The 25120-nt window shown below is 52.6% G+C and overlaps 2 protein-coding genes across 20 annotated transcripts in view; one reads left to right on the forward strand and one right to left on the reverse strand.

Moving 5' to 3' along the window:
• Positions 1-15115, forward strand: part of Tmem63c (transmembrane protein 63C) — a 95706-nt gene extending 80591 nt beyond the window's left edge. For 17 of the 19 annotated variants that reach the window (XM_013067097.3, XM_021245915.2, XM_004837138.4 and 14 more), the window contains 8 exons: positions 1009-1095; positions 1611-1676; positions 4259-4421; positions 4625-4730; positions 5138-5305; positions 7076-7185; positions 8585-8653; positions 12375-15115. In XM_013067097.3, the coding sequence (XP_012922551.2) occupies positions 1009-1095; positions 1611-1676; positions 4259-4421; positions 4625-4730; positions 5138-5305; positions 7076-7185; positions 8585-8653; positions 12375-12590 (985 nt within the window). In that variant the 3' untranslated portion in view covers positions 12591-15115. The other 2 variants (XM_021245870.2, XM_087195123.1) reach the window with 2 other exon arrangements.
• Positions 15116-19959: 4844 nt separating this feature from the next.
• Positions 19960-24612, reverse strand: Ngb (neuroglobin). Its single transcript, NM_001310269.1, has 4 exons — positions 24430-24612; positions 22714-22825; positions 22072-22191; positions 19960-20802 (listed from the first exon to the last, which is right to left on the reverse strand). The coding sequence occupies exons 1-4, from the start codon at positions 24516-24518 to the stop codon at positions 20668-20670; spliced, it is 456 nt and encodes a 151-aa protein (NP_001297198.1). The 5' UTR covers positions 24519-24612; the 3' UTR covers positions 19960-20667.
• Positions 24613-25120: the final 508 nt, after the last annotated feature.

Consider the following 25120-nt stretch of genomic DNA (forward strand, 5'->3'; position numbering starts at 1 on the left):
CCTGGCACTTGGGTCTGCATCTGGCCTAAAGATTAGAACTGATATGGGATTCTTTGATACCTGAAGCCATCCCCAAAGACCAGCAGGTGTTTTCTTTTTGGAAAGAAGTGCTGGGTTCTTCCCAGGACTCTAGCCTTGCAGATGCTGACTAGAGCCCTAACCTAAGGGAATGAGGCCCTTCTTGGGCTACTCCTTCAGTCCCCAGCTATATACTAATAGTCTGGAGCTGTAAGCATGGGCTAGGCAGTGCCAGAAATTTCAGGCAGGGTGCACAGATGAAAAGACTTGCTTGCAGAGGGTCAGGTAAGCAGCTACGGCAAGAGCACAGGAGCTACAAACTCAAACTGATTGTCAACACATTTAGCCCATATAGTGCCAACATTCCAAACAATCGGGAGATTTTTAAGTCTTTATCCCTAATACTACTGTGGTGGCAGCTAAGTGGGTAGAAAGTGTTTTCTGCATCCCAAGCACACGTCACTGCTTTGGCCTGAAGGCTCCCTGGCTCTCAAAAGTCATTTCCTTGGGGGCCGGGGATGTAGCTCAGTGGTGCTGAGCCTGCCTGGCAAGCACAAGGTCATGAGTTCAATCCCTGGTAGCGCAAAAAAAAAAAAAAAGTCATTTCCTGCACCGAAAGTTCCTACCATTCTAACAGACAGTAAGCCACAAGGGCTGTCCTACCCGAAACCCTCGCTGGCCTTTCCTCTGGCCAAGAGCAAGGCTTGTGTTGATTACTGAGGTTCTGTAGGGATCCCTGTATCACTGGTAGTGTCTCTTTGATAGAGTGATATCGAATGTATGACACGTGTGTGCCCTTCCTCCCCTTCCTGTGCCCAGGGCAGCCATCACTACTCGATCACGCTATTCTCTCCTTCGGCTCCCAGATGCAGCACAGCTCCCAGTGTTCCGTGGAGAGGGCACTAGTACAGTTTACGGAGCCACTTTCCAGCCCAGCTTTCTCCCCACCCCTGTCTCACACCCTGATGATCTCTCTCCATTTCCTTCCAGGTCCAGTCAGAATTTGATCATAGTGCACAAGTGCTACATCTTTCTCGTGTTCATGGTGGTCATTCTGCCCTCAATGGGACTGACCAGGTATCGCACTCCTAGTTATCCCCCCTCTCCCAGCCAGGCTCACCCTAGAGTGGAAACATCCTCTTTCAGATACTATAGATCATCAATAATGACAGTCCTGTGCCGCTCATGGGTGTAGCTTGAGTGGCTACTGTGCAGACTCGGGGTACTGGCCATGAATTCTGCCCTAGCTGGCTGAGAAGGTGTACCTGCCGGCTGGCTCACAGCCTGAGGCACTAACACAGCCGATATTGAGTAGAAATTTAGACAAGGGAGAAACCCCTATGGGAGAAATGGCTGGTGACGTTTTGCTGGGGAAGGTGGCCTTGTGCTGGAAGGCCAAAGGGTCAGGTGCAGAAGTGGCCAGCAGGAAGAAAGAAGAGGGGCAGTGTGGGTGGGCCAACTGGAATCAAACAAGGGTCTTTCGGATTTGAGCTAGAGAGGATTGAAGGGGGAAGCCAAGCAAAGAGAAATTGAACCCTAGGCCTTAGCTCTCATTTCGGTAACTAAAGGGCTGGCCTTGTTCTTGCTTCTAGTTTGGATGTCTTTTTACGCTGGCTCTTTGACATCTACTATCTGGAGCAGGCAACCATCAGGTTCCAGTGAGTACTCCCACATGTATACCAGGGCTGCTGGGTGTCCACACTGGGGTAGGTTTGTGCCCCTTTCCCTGAATCCAACACCTGCACCACCCACAGAGGTGTAGACAAATGTATCTGAATGCTCTCACTGCTTTTGGTGGGGACTCCTTTGGCAATCTGGTAAAGCCCAGGGACTCCTTGGAATGATGTTTGTGAAATCATAGTGCTATGTGCCCTCATCCAGTTTACCCCAATGGCAACATTTGCACAACTATGTATAGTATAATATCAAAACCAGGAAATTGACATTGGTACAATCTAGGGAGCTTATTCACATTTATCCAGTTTTACAGGTAGTCTGAATGCAGTATGTAAGAGCACGATATACATGGGTTGGAAAGAAAACCAATAATATTGAAATACAGTTATCAAAATGTTTTTATAATAAACGTTGTGGGGCTGGGGTTTTGGCTCAGTGGTTCCACCGCTTGCCTTGCAAGCACAGGGTCTTGAGCTCAATCCCCAGTACCAAAACACAAAAAACAAAAAACAAAACAAAACGTTGTGAGACAGTATTAGCACATCAGTAACAAAACCATTTTAAATACAGGCAAAGTAGTTACATTTTATTATTTTAAAGACATCAGTGTAAAAGTTGACATTACTAGAATAAGACATTAAATTATGGAGGGGAGAGAATCTTTGAAAAGGGCTGGGGATTTAGCTCAGTGGTTCCAGCGCCTGCTTTGCAAGCACAAGGTCCCGAGTTCAATCCCCTGTACGAAAAAAAACACACACACACACAAAAAGAGAATCTTTGAAAATGCAGTGTGTGGATTGTGGTTAACATCCAGACAATTTTGATTTTTTTTTTTTATGGTTACAAGTGTTGAAAATCCCAAAGATATGTTTTAAATGCCATGATGCTTCCACAGCACAAGCCAAGAACCAGACGTCTCCAAGGTTTTTGCAGTTAAACGATTATTGTAATAAGGTTTTTTTTTTCTAAGATGAACAGGTTCATCTTTGGCTAGGCAAGTATCTTCAATACTCCTTATATGTGAGAAAGAAAAGATTTGTGAGTTCATGATTCAACTCGAATCAAGACACAATAGCTTTTTTTCCTATTAGCGCATATTTGCAGTACCTAATGATTACATTCCTTGTGGGGAGTTGGTACAGGTACATAACACATCTTAGGTCTATTTCCATCCCCATTCCCTTCTCTCCCACCTTCTTCCTTCATCTCTTGATCTCCTTCCCATTTGAGAAATATCTATCTCCCTACTTCCTGTTATCTAGCTTTTACTGTGCTCTTTATCTATATTTTGGATTCCTCATTAAGAAACAATCATTTTTTAAGGAGTTCTGAAATGTGTTCCTGGGCTCAGTTGTGTGTTTTTAAAGAAGTTAACAGTTGTATAAATGGGGATACCAGGAAGCAACAGAGATGCTTGGGTCACTAAATTTTAAAATACTTTGATGACTATATTTCACTGTGATTGGTTTTCTTTGTAGGCCATGTATCTTGTGCATTAAAGACAACATTCAGATGAATGAATGGCAGGTGAATGAATTACTCCCAGATGAAGTTGCCCAGCTATGTCAAGCATATTCTCCCGTAGACAGGAGAACTTTAATCATATGTGATTTAGCAGCATGTCTCATTCCTGCCATCATTTTGAAATGGTGACAAGCACCATTGAAATGCTGATGAGCCCGAATGACATATGTAAGATGTCAGCAATGACTATAATGTGATTTCAGTTAGTGACAAAGTTGCAACGGCTAACATTCCACAATTTTTGGTAGTACTGGGGATTGAATCCAGAGAATGCTGAATTACATCCCCAGTCCTCCTTTCTCTCTCTCTCTCTCTCTCTCTCTCTCTGTGTGTCTGTCTCTCTCTCTCTCACTTTATTTTGAGAGTCTCACTAAGTTGCCCAGGCTGGGCTTGAACTTGTGATCCTCATGTCTCTCAGTCTGAGTAGGTGGCATGTGCCACCCCACCCAGCAGTTGCCCACATTCTTAATTGAAAGAATACTATATTTCAATTAAATATTAGTGAAAATAAAAATGTAATTTTTCCCATTTAAGGTCTTAAGACTTTCGGAATTGAGGTCAGACACCCTTGTTTTGGAACAAGCTGTGCACAAGTCTCCCAGCACACCTCCACCACCCGTATCTCTGCTCAGAAGTCCTTGTTAACTTAAATTGGGTTGAGGACATGTGTGAGCACACACACGTACACACACACACACACACACACACACACACACACACAGGAGCCATGCACCACTTTGCAGCAGGGAACCCTCTAAGTACTGCCTTGCGAGGTGATTTTGTTGTGCAGATATCACAGAGTGTACTTATGCAAACGGTGTGGCTTCAGCCTCCCCAGGGGATGTCATCTTCTGGGAGCACCATTGTATATGTGGCCATCATTGGCTGGCATGTTGGTTATGCGACACATGACTGTATATGAAACTTTATTCTCACTTGTAACCCCCGCTCCCTGTGCTGTTTTTCTCTTTCTCTCTTCCTTCCAATGTCTCCCCTTGTCTCTATGCCCTGGCTTGTCACTGTCTTCTGCTCTGCACAGGTGTGTGTTCCTGCCGGACAATGGCGCCTTCTTCATCAACTATGTGATCACCGCCGCTCTGCTCGGCACGGGCATGGAGCTCATGCGCCTGGGCTCACTCTTCATGTACAGTACCCGGCTCTTCTTTTCTCGATCGGAGCCAGAAAGAGTCCACATTCGGAAGGTGAGGGTCGGTCTTTCCCTGGGCGCAGCCCTGCGGGGGCCAGGGAGGGACCTGCTGCGTGCACCTCTGTGTGCATCGGGTAGCTATTTTATGGACTCCAGGGTGGAAGGGAAGCTGCCTCCAGGGCTGAGCTGCAGCTCCCAGGAGGAGCCGCAGGCCAAGGGGGCTGGGCGACCTCTGGTGACCCCTGCCTTCTGCCCCAGAACCAGGCCATAGAGTTCCAGTATGGGCGTGAGTACGCGTGGATGATGAATGTCTTCACCGTGGTGATGGCGTACAGCATCACTTGCCCGATCATCGTCCCTTTTGGTGAGTCACCTCTCAGGTGCACTCACTCAGACTGGGAGGGCGAACGGAGTCCCACAACCCCATGCCACCTCCGAAAGCAAGATGTGACCTGGACAGCCTGTGGTGGGGAGGTGTCAGGGCAGGGCCAGGACAAGGGGGCTGAGGTTGGATGGCTGCTGAAACTGGATGTTTGTTGAATGAATGCATGAATGATTGATTTTTCGCTGAGTGGGAAGGTTAGATCTTGTGGGCTCAGGGGAAGCTGCTGGCCCCAGAGATCAGCACCACAGGGCTCCCACAGCCTGTCCTTGGCTCTCGCTGCTTTCATAGCCCTGAATCTGGTTTCTTGGGCCTGCGGGGACCATGAGACAGCTCAGGTCTTGACTATCAAAGTGGCCACTGACTGGGTGTCCATCTTCGGCACCCAGGGCTGCTCTACCTGTGCATGAAGCACCTCACGGACCGCTACAACATGTACTACTCCTATGCACCCACCAAACTGAGCGAGCAGATCCACATGGCTGCGGTCTCCCAGGCCATCTTTGCACCGCTCTTAGGTCTCTTCTGGATGCTCTTCTTCTCCATCCTTCGAGCAGGTAGGTGCTGGATGATCCTTTCTCTGCTGCCCCACTGCTCTGTGAGTCCCTCAACACCAGTGCTGTTAGAGGGGGAAAAGGCAGGGCGAGCGAGACTTTGCTCGTCAGACGTGTCCCAGTCCATTGGCCTCTCTGGGTCTACAGGCCATGTATGAGCCTCTGAGAAGACCTCTGAGGTGAAGTGGGGTCCAAATTGTATGGATTTTGATCTGAGCAAGAAATTTCATATTCCTTCATGCTAAATCTAGGCTGACCAGAAATACACTAATAGCTGGGGGTGGGGAGGCTCGATTCCCAGGACATTTCGTCCGGGATTCCTACAAGATGCCTGGTTTTATGGGTTTGCCAAACACCTAGAAGAAGAATCAGATTTCTGCACCTTTACTCTTCCCTCGCTCTTTGGTTACAAGAAGCTGCTGTCCCTGTCCAGGGAGCCCAAAGATACCTGCACGGAAGTGCCCACAGGCCACAGGCAGGTACCCCTCAACTTTCCCTCAGTCACCCATGCCGGTAGGCAGCCACTGCCCCTCCCTTGGGACACTAACTTCTCGGAGAAGAGAGGAAGGGGCATTATTTTCTTGACTCAGTCACAGTGACCGACTCTGTCAGTTGTATGACTTATCCATTTTTTGTCACCCCTAGTTTCTTATCCTGCTAGCCTTTCCCTGCCACCTAGCAGACAATTTTTTCCATACTACCTTTTTCCAAGGATAAAGCACTGTATGTTCATTAGCAAAAATAGAAAAATATGAAGATCAAAACTTAAGCCACCCATAATCATACCTGCAGCCTGATATCTGTTGCTCCCAGGGCCCCTCCCAGGCATCTGCCCCTGGGGAGGGGAGCAAGCCGAGAGGGAATGGGTCGATCCACTCTTACTTTACCAAATTGTAACCATCCAGGGTGTAGCCTTGAGTCCTGCATCCCGAGTTTTCCCTGAACATTATGTTCTGAGCAATTTCCTGTGTTACTAAGAGAACACATGCCTTTCAACAGCTGCATTAAATGCTACCCATTTTTGTCAGCCCTCCCCTGCTGGATGCAGAGGTTGTTTACCATTCTGTGCTATTTTGCAGTCACTGCAGTGAGCATCATTAAGCAATCATCTTTGACTGTAAAGAGTGATTTTCCATCCTCCTCTAGTTAGAAAACTGCTGCCATTAAAAAATGGACTCAAGGGCCGGGGATTTAGCACACTGTTCCGGCACCTGCCTTGAAAGTGCAAGGTCCTGAGTTCGATCCCCGGTACCCCCCCCCCCAAAATGGACTCAATATTTCCACCTGAAATGTAAATGACTTTTGAATTCTGGATTGCTTTTCAGTACCATTAGCCCAGATAACTAAGATGCTCACTTTGACTGGGCTTGTAGGGAAAGGTGGGGATCAAAGACTGAGTTTGGGGCCAAGGCAGAAATGGTAATTCAAAGACACTCCCTGGAACCATGGTAACAGAGATAACAAGAAGGCTATGGGGTTGGGCACTGATGTGGATACTTAGGTCAATCAGAACATTTATTTTCATGGAATCCACAGACACCAAATTCTACCTATACTGGCCACACAGAACAAGGATGATGATATCCATCGGGCTCACTGATCCTGTGGTTCTTGGAGGGAACTTGGGGAAGAGTCTCTCTGCCCCAAGTTCAGAGCTCTTATGGAGTTGCTGAGATGGTCCCTAGCATCTGCCAGCCATCTCAGCTGCCAGGCTTCTCCGCCCTGTTCCTGTGCTGGGGACCCACAGCCAGCGCCTTTTCTTCTCCTCCACAGGTTACCTCCACAGCATCACCTTATTCTCACTGTCTACGCTTATAGCTTCCATGATAATTGCCTTTTTTGGCATTTTTCTGGGGAGGCTGAGGACATCCTCTGACTATGAGGTGAGCTGCCAGTCTGCCCTTTCTCCAGGAACTCCCCTGGCCCGGGGAGACATGGCTCTGGGACCACTTCTTGGCATGGGCCTCCAGAGTATGGCAAGACCGGAGGTCTGGCCTTCCCGATTGTGGGCTTGGTTCGAATGTGTGCAGGCTGGCACTAGCTCTGGCTGGCCCCCACCAGAAGACGCTGTGCCTTCTTTTCTACCCTGATCCCTCCTCCAAACAGCAGGCGGCTGGCCTGTTCCCCTACCACTTGAGTCCAGTCCAGACTGAGCTGTGAGGGCCATTCTGAGGGCCAGAGGGCTGAGGTAGGGCACGAAGCAGAGTCCGGAGGCAGGACGGACAGTCAGCCAGAGCCTGTGCAGCTGGGGCTCTGGAGATGATCTGCCACCATCCCTGTGGCTCTTTGCCAGTGGGGCCCAATCTAACCTTTAAGCCACCTGGGAGAAGGGAGCCAGCCCTGGCACACAGAGCCGTGCGGCCACGCTGTATCTACAGTGGCATTTCCCAAAGTGGGTGCCTTACAGGGGCACTGGAAGAATTTCTAGTAGATCACAACATAACATTGCACCTTTCGTGATTATGTATTTATTTTTCTAGTTAACTTTCTGCGTATGGCAGCTGGCACAGGTTTTCTAACAGTGAATTGCACAGGCATCTCTTCTTGCTTCTCTTGCCTCTGTACTTGGGACTCTGACCACAGGCGCCCACTGCCCTTTCTGCCTGGCCTCTATTGCTCCATCACTGGCCAGAGGGTGCTCGGGAACAGCCAGCTCTTTCTACAGTTTTTCAGCTTTGGGTTTGTTTGTTTTTTTGTTTGAACCCAGAGCCTCTGCACTGAGTTATATCCCCCAATCTATTATTTATTTATTTTTAAATTTTGAGATAAGGTCTTGCTAAGTCATTATGTAGCCCAAGCCGGGCTCAAACTTGCATTCCTCCTGCTTCAGCCTCTCAGCGTGCTGGGATTAGAGGCACTGTCATCACACCCAGCTAGCTGCCTCTGATACAATGATGCGGTTGCCCAAGTGTCACTCTAGGGAAGGAAGGTAGCAGAGAACATAGAGCAGATTAGTTTAGCACTCCTTCCAGCACAATGGAGGGAACATCCCAGAAAGAAACAGATGTCAAAGCATCCCTATCTTTGTACCCTAATTCCAACTTTGCTTACTTGCCCATCATGGTGCTTGGGACTAGCAAATTCTAGAGGGACTCCTAGCTTCCCAGCCTTCTCCCTGTCCACCTGGGGTTCTCCCCTGTTTGCAGGGCTGAGGTCTGAAAAGACAGAAGAGAAGTTGAGTGCCAGGGTGGCCAGGGCCCAGGTGTGGGTGCAGCGGGCCTGGGTGTGGGGCAAAGAGCTGCCCGTACCACGACTCACTCACTGCCTATCTCCCTGCTGCAGCCCGAGGAGGAGACCCAGACGGTGTTCGACATGGAACCTAGCAGCACGTCCTCCACCCCCACCTCCCTTGTGAGTCTCTCCTTCACCCTGGGGATAGATCTGGAGGGCAGGGTCTACAGGGGTGCCTAATCCAGTGATGATGTGGGGGGCACCAGCGTTCACTGGCCACTCTGGGACTGGGGAGGAGCCGGCCCCAGGCCCCCTCTTCTGACGCAGCAGGACTTGGCCCAGGTCCAAACGCTGCCGTGGCCCTGGCTGAAGAGCCAGGAGCGAAGACCCAACACTGCCCCGGCACGCACAACAAGGCCAAGGCACTCACAAAGGAGGCAGCCAAAGAGGAAGTACAGGGGGAATTCGATCTCAGAGACCACTTTCGTGTAGACGCAGGGGCGTGCTGGGGCTTGTCCTCGGGACTCCAGGCTGCCTCCAGGGCGCAGGCGCAGACCCAGCTGCAGGGAGCTATTGGCGACGCACCAAATGGTAAGGCAGGGGCAGCGCAGGAGAAACAGAGGCTGGACTCGGCCCGGGCACCCCGCGGGTTGGACGCGGGCTCCCAGGCCCACGCAGCCCCGCCCCATCTTTGCCACCGGTGCGCGCGCAGAGCTGGGCACCGGATCTGCCGGGCCCGAAGCCAGATGCCTCGGAAGAGCCCTGAAGAAGGGCGCCCTCCTGCGCCCCAGGAGGGAGCATCTCCTAAGACTCCGGGGAAGAGAGGAGGGGGTGCAAGGTGACACAGGGACGAACGTTGGAGACAGAGGAGCAGCTTGCTCCAAGGCTGAAAGAGACTGGAGAGCTTGGGGAAGTAGATGCGTTTCCACCTCGGTGGACACGCGGCGGCCTGTGGGAGACAAGGCTCGCTTTGGTAACGGGCAGGGCTGGGCCAGGTGCACAGAGAAGCGGACTGGGGGGGGGCGCGGGGGGGCACCCACGGGTGCAGACAGAGGGCTCAGAACTCCGGGTTTGCCTCACGCGGGTGAGAAAAAATCCCTACAAACTCCCTGAGAGGTGGCAGGGGAGAAGACCAAGACTTCAAATCAGGAAAGACTCTCTGGTCCTGGACCCCTACAATACGAGGACTTTGTTAGCAGTGAGTTATTGAAATCTTAGGAACCTGGTGCTTTGCCATTTTCTCTTTTTGGGGGGGGGGGGGTACCGGGGATCGAACTCGGGTCCTTACGCTTGCGTAGCAGGCAGCGAAACCACTGAGCTAAATCCCCGGCCCTTTTTGTTTGTTTGTTTGTTTGTTTTTGGTTTTGGTTTTTTTTGGTACCAGGGATCGAACTCAGGTCCTTGAGCTTTCAAGGCAGGTGGCAGAACCACTGAGCTAAATCCCCAGCCCGCCATTTTCTCTTTTGATATTTTGATAAATCCACACAGTAGGGGCTTTTATCCCCCGATAAGAGGCTTAAAAGGTCGATTTATTATTATTATCATCCTCATTGTCATTATCATCATCATCGTCATCATCATCATCGGCATATCACTGAGCTACACCCAGCGCCAAAAGGTCAATTAGTTTAGACTCCAGAGCACTAAGCAAGAGAGTGAAAGAACAAGGTTTGAACCAGGTTTGTCTGACGATAAAGCCTGTGCTTTAAAAAAAAATTTTTTTAAAAGCAAAACACACTAGAATTGATTTATCTTTCTATTTATTGATTGATTTATTTTTTGAGACAGGATTTCGATATGTTTGGGAGGCTGGCCTTGGACTTCAGGCTCAAGTGATTCCTCCTGCCTCAGCCTCCAGAGTGGCTGGGACTACAAGCATGTGCCACGGGGCCCAGCTTAGAATTTTTAAAAAGTATTTTATTATTACAAGAGTGGTATATGAACATTGTAGATTATTTGGGATAAAAACAGAAAAACAAGAATAAGGAAATAAAAACTTCATATTCTTACCACCCAGATGACCCCTGATACCCTTGTGTATATTCTTCCAGGTATTTATATGTGTGTGTATATCTCTTCCAGACAATTCTGCTTTGCTTATGTACATATATAGTTACACATGTACATACAATTTTTAAGGTGATTTTTTTTTTTTGATGTTTTTGAGACAGGGTCTTGCTATGTAATTCAGGCTGGCCTTGAACTCACTATGTAGCCCATGCTGGCCTCCAACTCATGGCGATCCTCCTGCTTCAGCTTCCTGAGTGTTGGGATCACGGGTGTGCCACCACACCCAACTACATATAGTTTTTACTAAAATGAAATAATACTGTACATATGATTTTTATAACTTGCCAATTTTATTGACAATGTCTACCTTGCCATATATATATATATATATATATATATATAAAAATCTTTTTGAATACCCAATTCATATTGAAGTTGTCCTAATTATTTCACAAATATCTTTTTTTTTTTCAATACTGGGGATTGAACCAAGAGCCTTCACACTGAGATACATCCCCAGTCCTTTTTTTTTTTGTACCAGGGATTTAACTCAGGACCTTGCACTTGCAAGGCAGGCACGGTGTCACTGCACTAAATCCCCAGCCCTTAAATTTTTAATTTTGAGACAGAGTCTTGCTAAGTCACTAAGTTACCCAGGCTGGGCTTGAACTTGCAATATTTTGCCTCAGTCTCCCAGAGTGCTGGGATTGCAGGAGTGCACTACCATGCCTAGCTAAAAATATCTTTAATAGTTTGTCCAAAGCAAAATCCAATCCACTACCTGTGCTAAACTAACCTAACAGCTATGCACCTGGTGTTTGTGTCCCTTTATTTTAGCACAGTCCCTATTTAGGAGCCAGCAGTTCCACAGAATGTCCCACGTTCTGGATTTTTCTGCCCCTGTCTTCCTGGGGACTCATGGTCATTTCCACCACCCCTCCAGTCCCTGAAACCAGATGCTCCTAAATGCTTGAAACACTCAAGTCCAGCATGGGTAGAATGAAGTTCAACAAGTGCCATACCTCACATAGGGGATAAACAACATCCCAATTATTTCTATTAATGATGCTAACAGCCCTCACTGACTTGGGGGAGGATGGCTGGGTTTTCCATTATTTGGTTTTTATCTTCTTTATGACTAAAAGGCTATCATCTATATTGTTTACTTCGGTGTCATGCAAATCTCTAAATTCTTTTGTAGGAAAATTTTCACTCAGTCACTGGGGCTGTTTGGTTTCACCAAAATAAACTACAGAAAGGTGTAATTCTATCCTTAATTAACCTATTTTCAAAGGATGGAGTTGCTTTAAAAGCCACTTCAAAGAGTGACAAATTGCTGTTTTCCCAGGTACTTCTTAGGTTTTTCTAATCTGCTGCCCTCCCAGGCATTCTTGGAGTCTTTCCTGGGTTTGGCAGGACACATGACCATGCTCTCAGCTAGCAGTCCCAGTTTCAAATCCTGATTCAGAGGCCACCTCCATGACAACCCCAAGGAGCTTTGGATGTGCCTCTGATGCTGTATTAGAAAGGTCACTACCTCTGGAATAGAGGTGTCTGTGGACCCCAGCCCAGGGGAACCCCATGTCTTCTGCTTCTGGGTTCACCTTGCCTGGGAACTGAAAATGAATGGAACACATTCTGAAGGAACAGTGGCCTAGGAGTTGGAGAGCTGCCACTAAACTAGCCCTGGGAGCTCGTAGGTGGTCATTCAGTGACCAAGAGTAAGTAGGTGGGAGGGATGCGCAGGGCACAGGCTGCTAGGGAAGGAGGGGAAGAAGGAAGAACCCACGGCTTGGAGGGACAGAGAGGGTGGGACGGGATGTGAGGGAAGAGGGTGTGCCTGGCCCTTGCTCCAAACATGACCCTGCCCATTCCCCTCTATCCCGAGCAGCTGTATGTGGCCACCGTGCTGCAAGAGCCAGAGCTGAACCTGAGCCCAGCCTCCTCTCCAGCCCGGCACACTTATGGTACCATGAACAGGCAGCCAGAAGAAGAAGAAGAAGAAGAAGAAGAAGAAGAGAGCAGTTTGAGGGGCTTTGCAAGGGAGCTGGAGTCGGCCCAGTTCCAGGAAGGGCTGGAACTGGAGGGCCAGAGCCAGTACCAATGACCAGCACTCCAGGCAGGGGCAGGGGAGAGCCTGGCAAGGGGAGGTTAAAGGGTGGCCCGGGCCTCCCTGCTCCCTCCTGCAGACTTGGACGCTCCCGACGGAGACATCTGCTGCTCAGCCATAGCCTGGTGGAGGCCCAGCCTGCTGACTGGCTAGGATGGAGGTGCCTGGCGATGCCAATGAGCCCCAGGATGGCATGGAGGCAGCACACACCGCGTCTTGGGAAGGTAGCTGAAGCCCAAGACAGAGACTGAATGGGGTCAAGATGGAGAAGGTGCACATAGGAAGGAGGCAGGAAGAACCCCATGGAATGCTTTCAGGGTCTCCGTCACCCTCGCTCCAGCCCTTTGAGCTGCTGCTGCTGCTACTCTGGCCCCCAGGGCTCCCTGTGGTCTGAGAAGCAAAGGTACGTGTTCTGGGCCTCATCACTAAGTCACAAGTGACTATCTCTTCCCAAGTTTTCCTGCGGGAAAACTGTAAAGGAGTCTTTGCACCCTAGCCTCCAAGCAAGGGGCAGCTAAGAAGAGGTGACTGAGCCCCTTCTGCCCTCATCTTATGTCCCCAAGCCCAGCAAGGCAGAGACCCTTCTCTCTCCTCTTACAAGGGTGGCCAGGACCCAGCCACTTGAGGTCATTAAACAAGACCTGAATTATAGTGAAGGAACCATGGCAAGTTCTTGCTGGTTACTGTAAGGTGGGACAGGACAGAGACAGTACTCAGGGTGGGGGCCTCTCCCCAAAAGTCTGAGTGGTGGCAAACCAGATACACTTCCCAAACCCTAGAGCTGATGAAAAGATCCCAAAGCCAGGGAGGGGGCAATAAGCTTCCCTTTCCCCCTTGTCAGTGCTGGGCCTCAGCTCGGCCAAGGTGGGTGGCAGCGAAGGGTAAGAAACCCAGGCTCTGAGCTGAAGGATCTGGCCATTCCCTGCCACCCAAGTAGGAACTTTCCTTGCCTCTCTACATCCTCCCTAAGGGTCACCTAAGAGGCCTCCGGAGGTCCCTGACTTCCCACAGTGACATCAACCCGGGGGCTGGGGGTGGGGTGATGGGTGTTTCCCATGGAGAAACCCTTCCTAGTGGGGCTGCCCTGGGAGGGCAGCCTCCACCTGAGGCCTGGAGAGGCTGAATCCTGAACAGTGCTGGTGATTCTCAGCACCTCTGCTGTGGCCAGGTGACATCTGCCACTGCCTCTTGGGATAGGCTGCTATCAGGACCCAGTGCAGCCTACCCAGGGCGGACATGGAGAAAGGGTCAAGTTCCATGGAGTCTTCAAGTTCCTGAGTCTCCTGTAGCCCCTTCTCAGAGGTCTGGGTTACTCCCTGCCACTGGCGCAGCTGGCTCAGCGCCCCTCACCTCAGAGTCTCTACCAGGAACACATGGCCCTGAGGGCGGGGCACCTAGGCCCTGCCCTGCTCCACCTTTTCCACATCCCAACCCCAGCAGCTCCACACTTCAGCCCAGCTGAGAAGTAGTTGCTCAAAGGCCATTTGGTGCCGTGGCCCTCAGGGCTTGGGTTGAATTTTGCCACGGGGATTTTTCCAGAAAACCTGGGTCAGCTGGGAAGGAGGCCGGCTTCCATTCCTGACCCAGCTTGGAATAAGAGGGAAATTACACCCAGCCAAACCCTTACACACCAGTTCCCAAGGGTCCTCTCCCCCTGACATTAAAGCCACAAGGGCAAGGGACCCTTTTGTAGCTGAGTGACCAGGCCCAGCTCTGACCAAAGTGGGAATAAAGTAGGCCGTGCCCAACCCTGTAGGGCATATTTGGTATGTAGGGGTTTGAGGGTCTGCCAAAGCTGGCCTGGGGCCTCTCCTTCCCTGGGCACCACTTGTTGGCACCTGTCCCCAGTCCTGCTGGTCCTGCCCCCGACTCTGGGCAGCCTGTGGCAGTTACATACGGAAAGGGTCCCACAGGCAACATGGCAGGATGGCTTGGTGCTCCCTCTCTGAATCTGGGTCAAGTGCAGCCTGGTTCTGGCGTGAATAATGGGAAAGTGCCAGTCTCCACTTGCTTCTCCCCTCTTCCTGGAGGCCTAGGCTCACAGGCAAGGCCCTGCCCAGCCGGCTGTGCCTCATCTCCCATGGTCACTGGGGATGTGGGGGTCATCCTTTAGCTCCCCACATTCACCCACATCCAGGCCCTCCCAGGGCACCTCTGCACCTGCCTGCTCCCCTAGCTCATTCCTGTCTCTCCTGTTGGCCTCTGCCTACCGCCACCCACCCTCCCTACCCCTTCCACCCTCTTGGCCCTTTATGGAGGGAGCTGCTTCTTGGAGGAGCTTATATGGCCTGGCCCCCTGGAGGGGCCCTCCCCAGGCCCTGAGCAGCCCCAGCCTTGCCTGCCTGTCCCTCAGCTGCCTCTGGAAGCAAAGTGCCTATCAGCAGCATTGCATCCTCTGGGGCCCCTGGAGGGGTTGTGGACTGACCTTGGCCACCACCACTAAAGGAATGTGCCAGAATGCTGAACCTTCTTGTTATCAACGCTGTGACTGTGCCTTGAATAAACAAGTCCTCCCAACCTCAGCCAGCCTGCGCCTCTGCATCTGAAGCCACCAGGCTCAGGTGCCACACTTCACCGTGTAGCTTTTGTTGCTGGGGCCAGAGCTGCTCCTTCTGAGATCCTCTCAACCCTGAGGCCTCCCCTGGCCCTGTCCAGATGGCAGAAGGCAAGTGTCGCCTGGTCTGCTGCAGAGGGGAGGTGACTCTGCTATGCCACAGGTGAGAACCTTCAGAGCCCTGTGAGACAGTGACTGACCTAGGCCAGTGCCTGAGGAGGCCCCAGCAGATGGGGCTTAGATCTGTGCTGACAGGGACAGGAAAGTCAAGGAGAGGGCGGGCATCAGGGAGGTGCATGGGCAGCCAGGTCAGGAGAGAGCAAGACAGGAAATGAGGCGGCGATAAAAGTTCCCTGCCCCAGGGACAAGTCTCTGGGTTAGGAGACCCATGTTCCAGCCTTTACTCCGGCCAGCTGGGTGCCCCAGCGCCGGTCAGCTCATCCAGAAAGTAGGGGTGGTGAGGTAGGACCGTAGTTCAATGGAACAGCACTTTCCTAGCATGCATGAGACCTTGGGTTCAGTCCCCCGAAACAGGGTAGGGGACATGAGGGTGATGCTCTGCCCTGTTATTGAACAGAACAGATTCTGCTGGGGTGGAGGACAGGTGTGTGTTAAAGAGGGGGAGGCCTCCTCCCCTACTGCTGCTCCCTGTCGGGACAGAGGATGAGTTAGGGCAGCTGCTTAGGGACTGCTGAGGGACTGCTGGACACCACCACCCTTCCTCAGCCTTCCCTTTAATCTTCATAGTCCATCAGTCATGCATGGGGACAGGGCCCATCGTCTTGTCGCCGTCTCTCAAAACAATTATTTTCCAAGGCAAGCTGGATGTGATCCACCAGGGCTGCTCAGAGGAGAGAGAGGTTGTGAGGTCCCCCTGCCTGGGCAGGAGGGCTGCAGCCTACAGCCTGGGCTGGGTGGGCTTGTGGCTGCTACAGGAAAGGGACTTTCCCAGGGTCCACAATGCATCCTAGTAGCTGCCTCGTGGGGTCTTCTCCCGGAGGCCTGCAGACTCCATTCAGGGTCCCCCAGGTGGCAGCCCCTGGACCACTCCTTGATTCAGCAGCAGGGACTTGGCTCAGGAAGAGACAGGGACCAGAAGGCAGACTGACAAAGAAGCTGAAGCGCCTGGGGTGAGGGGCTGGCCGACCCTCCCTCCACCCAGAGGGAAGGAAGGGCTGGAGCCCAAAAGTGTGCTGTGCCCCTGGGACTGGGGCAGGCAAGGGGAGCTTGTGGCGCTGGAGGGCCTGGATGCTGGCCCCTGTCTGTGTCCATGAGGACCTTGGCATGTCTGACCCAGGACCACACTGGCCCCACCAGGCCTAGGAGGAAGCAGGAGGTTGCTCCCTTGAGGCAGTTCCCAATGAGCTGGAGGCATATCCAGAAGAACGTCCTTGTTGCCCCAGCCACAGGTTCATAGGTCACTGTGTAGAAGGCCCAGGGTGGGCTGGGGGAACCTGGGGCGTGGGAAGAAGCTCCCAGGTTTGCCCAACTGAACATCTGACTGTCTTAGCCTTGACATCCCACGGCCGAGCACCGTGCAAGCCTCAGCTTCTTGGCTGTCCATCCCAGCAGCAGCAGAAGTCTCCTGAGAAACATCAACCCCTCCCACTCTCAGATCCCAGCCCTGAATAAGCTAAAGCTTCTGGGATGGTGTCCGGTCACCTCTATGTTACAGGTGACTGGTGTTCAGGGAGGAAAACAAGCCCAGACTCGGGTACGACAGGGACTCCAAGGGGAGGCCCCAGCATCTCACCCAGCTCGGGCTCCTAAGTGACGAGCACCCAGCTTGGGCGAAGCTTCTGGTGTCATGGTCTGTCACTGCATACATATGTTTGGACCAGAGATCACACTCAGGCCCGGGGGGGCCTCTGCCTCCCTTGTCACCTTTGGAAACACTGTGAAGAATCCGCTCTTTGCTCCCGTCCAAACACAGAGCCTAAGGTGGCTTTCATGACAGCCTGGTCATTTCTATGCCACTGAAGGCTCCGAGTGCAATAAACATGAATTATATAATGAGATGCCAAGCAGGACGGGTGCTTTGGAGAAAGCACAAAGTATCGTGAGGGCAGGGGAATGACAGGAGAGAGGGGTCCCTGGAGGAACCAGGATGAGCTCCATGGGACGAGATACGGAGGAGTCTGGGGAGCGTGGGGACAAATGTGAGATCCAAAGAACAGCCAGGCCGCCAGTGTGGCCAGAGCGTAGTCAGGAAGAGAGAGGACAAGGCAGGACTGAGGGCGTCAGGGCTTTTTAGGGTCCTTTAGGACCTGGTCTTACCCTTATGAAAAGCTATTGGAGGATTCTGAGTACAGGGGTTGTATGATCCTAGTGTATTTTTCAAAATTTTAAGTTGTAAAATACATGTTATGGCCCCCAGCGCCTCACGTGTTTGGAAGATGACGGGATGACTGGGCATTATAGCTGACTTCTTATTAGGTGCCAGGGTCTGGTCAGAAGAAGCAGGCCATTGGGGGTGTGAGATGGAAGGTTTATCTCCCTCCTGGCTCCTCCCCTCACATTCTGCTTTCTGAATGCCATGATCTGAGCAGCTTCTCCTCTGCCAGGCCCCTCTGCCATGCTGCCCTGCCTTGGAGCCAGCTAACCATGGACTAAAAACAGGAGCCAAAATAAACCTGTCTTCCTTTAATTTGTTGTTGTCGAGTATTGAGTCCCAGTAATAATAAAGTGACTAAGACACTACACAAAACATAAAATCTGGTTCCGCCGCCTGCCTCAGAAGCGGAAGGACCTGAGTTTGATCCCTGGTACCAAAAAAAACACCCACTCTAACATGCAGCCATTACTCATGCTCATCTCCGCTTTCCATCTTGGAAATCTGAGGCTCTGCGCCCATTCATGACTCCCCGCCCAGTTACTGCCCCCAGCCCCAGGAACTGTCAGTGCCTTATGCGTGGAGGCAACTGTGATGGCGAGAGTGGATGATAGGAGGTATCAAGAGAGAAGCTATGGTAGCTTGAAGCAGGATCAGGCCAAGAATGAGGAGAGAAGTGGTTGAATTTGCCACAGAGGCTGAGGGTGCATGCCTGGATTAGATGTGGGTCCTGAGCAAGAGCAAGAGGGGAAGGGGCTCCCAGCTCTTCAGTCTGAACAGCTCGGTCAACAGTGGGGTAGAGGTAAAGAGAGCTGGAAGGAGCAGATCTGGGAAAATGCCAGCAGTCCCATGGGTCATGTTATACGGGGAGGCGAGGGGGTAGCTGGAGACCTAAGTCTCAGGGTCACCAGCATCTGGACTGTGTTTAGAACAAGTCACCGAAGGGAGCAAGGAGGAAGCTGAGGGCTGAGCAGACATGGAGAGGAGAGGAGGATTCCCAGGGAGCTGCAGCAAGGACCCGGAGCACCAGGAGGGGCTGGCAGGGAAGGAGGGATCCCCCACACCCTGGGTCCACCCACCCTTTGCAGTAACTATACAGGAATGAGCTTCAACACGCCACAAAGCAGCAGCAGTCAAGAACACTGGACATGCCACAGACAAGTAACCTGGTGTCTCCCATGAACAGGAGATGGGAAAAAGGGAGAGGGGCTACTATAGGCTGAAAGATTTAAGAGACACAGCCAGACACAAAGTGTGGGCCCTGTTTGAGTTCATACATAAAATGAAGTGTCTAGAAATCCATAAGGAAGAACTCAGAGGTGAAACAACATCTTGCTTTAAAACGCTCCAGGAAAAAAAAAGTGGGGGAAGGGAATCATGAATGGTTCTTTGTTGATGCTGGGTGGAGTATGTGGAAATTATCTCTGGATTTTTGTGTATGTTAGCATTTTCCATAATAAAACATTTAAACATAAAGGATTGATCACCTCCTTCAGGGTGAGCACCAAGATGTGAGCCCTGCCTTTGGCAAGTAGGAGGTCATTGGTGACTTGGACCATAGCAGATGGAGTGGGGACAAAGCTTGGTTGAAATAGGTTCCCATTCTCTCCCAGGAAGTGAGGAAATGAAGACAGTGGCTGAGTATAGCTGCAGAGGGAGGGGAGAGGCCATTCTGTGTGTTAAGAGGGAGACATGGCCCGTGGAACGAAGTGGCACAGTGGCTTTGGGGAGGTGAAAGCACGGGGTAGCTCAGGACATGGGTCAGAGTGAGTATCTGCCCTTTACCAAGCCAGGTCCTCCCCCTGCCCCAGTCCCACTCTCTGGCCCACCAACCTGTGGGCTCCTAAACCTCTGACCCACGGACCACTGCACACCACGGCTTAGAAGGGCTGTGTGTCGTAGCTGACCACCCCCTCAATGGAGAATGATGAAACTGTGAAGGAAGTGTGTGTCGCTCTGGTGTCAAACTCTGCAGGGTGACCCTGAGACATGGGTGGCCTCCTCCCAGCGGCAGCTCAGGGTTGGGCTCCTTTAACCCCATGACACTGTCATATTCAGCACATGGCCCTCCAGGTCACAGTGAAGTCCGCATCAAGCCAGCTGTGGATGGCAGAGCATGCAGGAGCATGTGGGAGTTTGTGGGAGGGCAGGGCTGGAAATGGCACACACAGTCCCACAGTCCCCTGGCCAGAACTGTCCCCTGTTCCACCTAATTGCAAGGAAGCCTGGGCAGTGTTGTCCAACTATGTGACAAGAAAGAAAGGGGAATTGGGTTTGGTGGCCTTCAGTCCAGCTTGGGGGCAGACTCTTAACTCCACCTCCACAACTGCCTTCCTGCCTCCCTAGGCTGTTCCCTTCTTTCCCACCTGCTCTGGCCTTGGTCCACTGATCCTGTCTTCCTCCTGGCCTGGAATGCACTGTCCTGCAGCTTCCTTTGGCACAGGCCAAGACCCAAGAAAAGGCCAGTCCTGGACAGTCAGCGGCACACAGAATAGGTTTATTCCTCGTGAGTTTATAGAGCCACAGCACAGAGCAAATGCAGTGCAGGGAGTGGGCCGAGGGCCTTTCCTGCTGCTTTCTCACCTGCCCATCTGCCCACGGATGGGCATGCGTGGGTGATGGACAGAAGCTGTGGGCCCACAGCCCAAGCAGGAAGCAGAAAGGGGTGCAGAGGTAAGACGCAGCCCTGCAGGGTGGGGTGGTAAGGAAGAGCCTGGGACTCAGGTCTCTCTGGGATGAGGTCGCCCCCTCCATCCTGACAGCTCAGGTCCTGTGGGCAATATGGGGGAGCTCCCACTAGAAGCCCTGAGTGAGGACTCCTCGGCTCCTGACCTGCCGCCGCCTTCCCTCACCTTGACCCAGCTCACCCAAGAAGAGCCCTGTGCTCTCAACACACCCCCTTCCCTGTTCCATGCCACCTCGGGCACCAGAAGTGCTCTTCCTCAAGGCTAACAGGGATACCAGAGGTACAGAGGCATGCAGGAAAGAGGCCATGGGGAAGAGAGGAACCCAGAAGTTCCTTCTGCAGTTCTGGGGTTGGGGGAGCTGAGACTCAGCCCTGCTCCATCGCCTTTCCAGAATGATGGAGGGGACAAGAAGCAGGGAGGCCTAGGAAAACCTGGGCTATATTGGACACAGACAGACAGACAGACACAGACAGCTGGGGGCCGCCGGGCAGGGGTCGCCTCTTACTCGCCGTCCCAGCCTCGACTCATGGCCTGCACCACGGCCCCGTACAGCTGGCTCCAGGCAGCCCGCGTGGCTGCAGTGAAGGCGGGGCCCAGGCACCTCTCCAGCATGTAGAGCAGGGATTCGCCCACCGTCTGCAGAGGCAAGGGGCACCCGATCATCCCTGAGGCAGGAAAACATCACTCCCTTCCACAGGGGAGAAAACTGGGGCCTAGACTCCTGGGCCTGCCTTCGCTCTTTCATTTGTGCTTCCTGGGCAGCGTCCTACCCTGATCCTTGGGTACCACCTGTGCCACTGTCTTCCCTACGTGTGAGGCTCTACAGTGAACAAAGCATTGCACCCCACTAGCTTTGGAACCACCCCTCAGTGCTCAGACCAAACCAGGGCCTTGTCTCTGAGTGTCGGTTTCCTTACTCTTGAGGCAGCAGTAATAGAGTTAAGAGCCAGGCTCTAGACCTGACTTCAGACTCTGACCACCATTTATGAACTCGGTGGCCTTGAACAAGTTATTTAACCTCTCTGAGTCTCATTAGCAAAATAGGGAGAGCAGGCCGAGGATTTAGCTCAGTGGTGCCTCCACCTGCCTTGCCAGCACAAGGTCCTGAGTTTGATCCCCAGTACCAAAATAAATAAATAAAAATAAAAGACAAGAAAAATAGGAAGAGTAAAAGTTCCAAATCTTGGGCTTTCTGGGAGATTCAATGGCATAATCTATTACAAGGTCTCAGCATGGGATCTGCATACACTGACCCTTCAGTGATAATAATGCTCTCATCTATTCATTAGGTAAATAAAATAAGGTTTATGTATGTCATAAATATTTACTGAACAGTCCCTAAAGACTAGGCTGGAAGAGACCAACACTATCCCTTCCCCAAATGCTTCCTTTTTGACAAGGAAGGTGATTAGGCTACTAGGCAGAATGTCACGTCAGCAGCCCCCAGTGAACCCTGCTTCAAGGATTCCTAAGTAGGATCCTCCCACCCCAATGCTGGACTCATCTGCATGACTGGCCCTGGCCAGTGAGACATCAACAGGAATGAGGCAAGCAGAGGCTCTCTGAGCACATGCACACTGGGGCTGTTCTCTCAGGACTCAGCCGCCCTGGGAAGATGCTTAGCTGGGCTGCTGCATGGTAAGAAGTCATGGAGGTAGACATGCCAGCCCCACCTGCGCTCCTGGGTGGACACAACATATGGGTGACTCTGACCATGCCGCATGGAGCAGAAGAACTGTCCAGCTGAGCCCAGCCATGAGAAATCAAAAATGGTCATCTTAAGGCAGTACATTTTGGGGGTGTGTGATGCCAGCCTTAGAAAGCTAAGCAGACTAGTTAATCCCAAAGGCTCCTACACTTTTGTGATCTAAAAGACACCATACAGAGGAGAGAACTGTTACCCACCGAGAAGGAGCTGAGCTTCACACCCACTGCTTGGTGCTTCTTGCCCAAGCCAGCGAGGTACTCCTCCAGCGAGGACAAGTCCTCCACATTGGTCACTGCCGCGTCGATCACAAGCATCACCTGCCAAGGCCAAGGCAGCAGTGATGCAGAGAGGCCGGGGCCACCTCAGCTGCTCACAACCCCAGCCCAGAACCTGAGGGTCCTAACCAGAGGGAAAAGAGTCTTGCAAGACCCTCAGTCTTCCAGGATTGGAGCGGAAAAACAGCCTATGGCTGCATACAGTAGGCACCTAACTATTGCCCCTCTCCTCTGAGGGTCTCAAACCCCTCAACACACCTGCTGGATAGGTGAGCAGACATTGGGGCTGTGAGAGTCACAAAGCTCTAAAAAAACCTCAGCCTGGTGTCAGGCAGGTGCCCCAGGAACCAGAATGATGCCAATATAACCCACGGGGGCCAGCGGACAAGGCCAGGGGCAATGACAGAGGCTGAGACCAGCACAGGGTCAGGGAGGAGGCCGGCTCTGGTGTCTCTGAGGGAAAGGAGAGGATGTCCCGCCAGGCCCGGGGCAGAAGTCATTTTCCTTATCTCCAGCCCCTCCTCCTCTCTGCTGGATCCCAGAGGCCACAGTGACTCCCCTCACCTTCCTGATGTGGTCCAGAAACTCTGGGGAGGAGAGGCAGTCTTCGGGGCTGGAGAACTGGCGGCCCTCGTACTTGAAGAGGGGCAGCAGGTCGGGCTCCAGGGAAAACAGCCTGCAGGACAGGGGCAAAGGTCGGCAGGAGGTGGAGGCTGAGCACAGCAAATCCTCAGGACCCTGGCTGTAGCAGTAACCACAGCATACACTCACCCCGGCGCTGCCAGCTTTGCCAGTGCCCTCCTCATCCCTTCCCAGGCTCCAAGAAAGACGCGTCCTCAGGCCTCTTGCAGCAACTGGTGTACAGTAACCCTGCCTATAATACTTGAGGGGTGTAGTTTGGGACCTGCAGGAGTCCTCAAGCAGGAAACCTGGAGTTATACTGGGGGAGGAGAAAGCCCTGTCTTTTCTCCTTAGGTGAAAACTTGTTGGTCTCCTCGAGTCAGAGGAGGCTCCACCCAGTGATGATGATAATATCAAGAATAAACCCTGCGGGTGTAGTGGTATAAACCTGCAATCCTGGCACTTTGGGAGGCTGAGACAGAAGGATTGAAAATTCAAGCATGAGCAAGTTAGTGACTTAGTGAGATCCTGTCTCAAGAAAATAAAAAAGGGCTGAGGATGTAGCTCTATGCAAAGGCCATGGGTTCAATCACCAATACTGAAAAAAGAGCTGGGGATTTAGCTCAGTGGTGCCTCACCAGCCTTGCAAGTGCAAGGTCCTAAAGTCCTGAGTTTGATCCTCAGTACCGCAAAAAAGAAAAGAAAGAATCTCCAATACTGGAAAAAACCAAACCAAAACAACAAACGCCTCTTTACACTTACCAGTACTCCGCAAGTGGTTACCAGTACTCCTCAAGTTGTACTCGTATATATTTACCAAGCAGTTGGTACAACAGTTATCACAATTTTACCAAGGAGGAAATGGAAACCCAGACAGGCTTAACAAGGGGTCTAGGGTCTCACAGGGTGAACGTAGAGGAACTATAGTGGACAGAAGCCACAGGGAAAGGTGAGTTTAGGAAAAGCCAAGAGGCACAGCCAGAAGCTGTCAGACCCTGTGCAGAGGGCTCAAGTTTTTGTGTGATTCTGACTGCTCTGTATGATTCTGTCCTGGGGGAGATTTTGCAAAAGCCCAGTCAGAAGTTCGGGACTGGTCTAGGGAGGAAGAGGGGGGCTGTTGCCCGTCAGTGAGGACAGTGGGTTACCGAGAGAGCCCCGAGGTGAGGCTGGAAACTGGCCTCTCTTACCGCTCTTCGGGGGAGACTTGGGTGACTTGTCATCCCTTCCCTGGCGGTTATCTGGTCTTGGCGCACTCTGCACGCCCGACCCTCGGAGCCTCTCAGTCTCCCGGTGAGGGCAGCGCTGGGCAGCCCCACAGTCGCCACCGAGGTACGCGCAGGACCACAGGACCAAGGAGGGGGCGCGGAGCGGGACCAGTGTCCCACTGCCCAGGGGTGCGCACGGGGGACCCCCGTCTGCCCCAGCGAGCCCAATCGGGAGCAAGGCATGCGGCGCTGGTTGCCCACGGCCGGGAGAGCGGCAGAAAGGGCTGCGCCACCCGTCCCCGCGCGCACCCAGCTGCTCTGGCGCACATCTGGCAGTTGCCCCTGCACCACCGCGGCGGCCAGGTTTCCCTCCTGTGTCAGTGCAGCCGCCTCGAACCCGTTCGGGGCTGGGCGCCCTCCACCCTCACCCCCGGGGCTCTCGGGCAGCCCTCACCTGGCGAACAGGACGGTGCCATGCTCCAGCGGGCTGCGGTTCACTGCCCGCCAGCTTTGCCGGATCAGCTCGGGCTCCGGGCGCTCCATGCTCTCCCTGGGACGCGGGTCGCAGGCCTGGGACCCTCGGGGCGCGGGGGCCGTCATTGCACGTGCAGCGCCATCTCTGCGGCGACGCGGACCCCTCTGCACCCCCAACAGCCCCCGTGCCTCCGCCGGGCGGTGCCCAGCAACGGCTCCTTCCCTAGCCGGCGCTGAGAGAAGACAGACGCGGCCCGCCCTAGGTGGAGGCAACCCCTCCGTGCCAGCCCTGCTGCCGCTTCTGGAGACCCCGCTCGGGCTGCTGCGCCCTACTCCCCGCCGCTCGGAGAGCCGCCCTTTAAAGCAACCGCGGCTCCCACCCACTCCGGTCCAGCAAGGCGCGCGCTCCCTCTGCAGCCGCCTGGGCTGGGGACGACCTGGAGGCCTGGGAAACGCTCAGGCTTCAGAGCTTAAAAGAAATCGTCGAGCCCCTCTGTGTCTTGATTTCTCACTAGTTTCTTGAAAAGTAATGATCTTTCCCTCCCTGGAAGGATCAGGTGCACAGAGGGTACTGTGCTGAATTTGATCACCCCACTCCAACACAGCGTGGAGAGTTTAGACGTTGCTACCTTCTGGGCAGTTGGTCTCTGTTCAAATCGTGCCCGATTGCT

The sequence above is a fragment of the Heterocephalus glaber genome, unplaced genomic scaffold (assembly GCF_053883595.1).
Source record: "Heterocephalus glaber isolate CG9 unplaced genomic scaffold, H.glaber_assembly_v1.0 deba00001608, whole genome shotgun sequence".
Taxonomy (NCBI): domain Eukaryota; kingdom Metazoa; phylum Chordata; class Mammalia; order Rodentia; family Bathyergidae; genus Heterocephalus; species Heterocephalus glaber.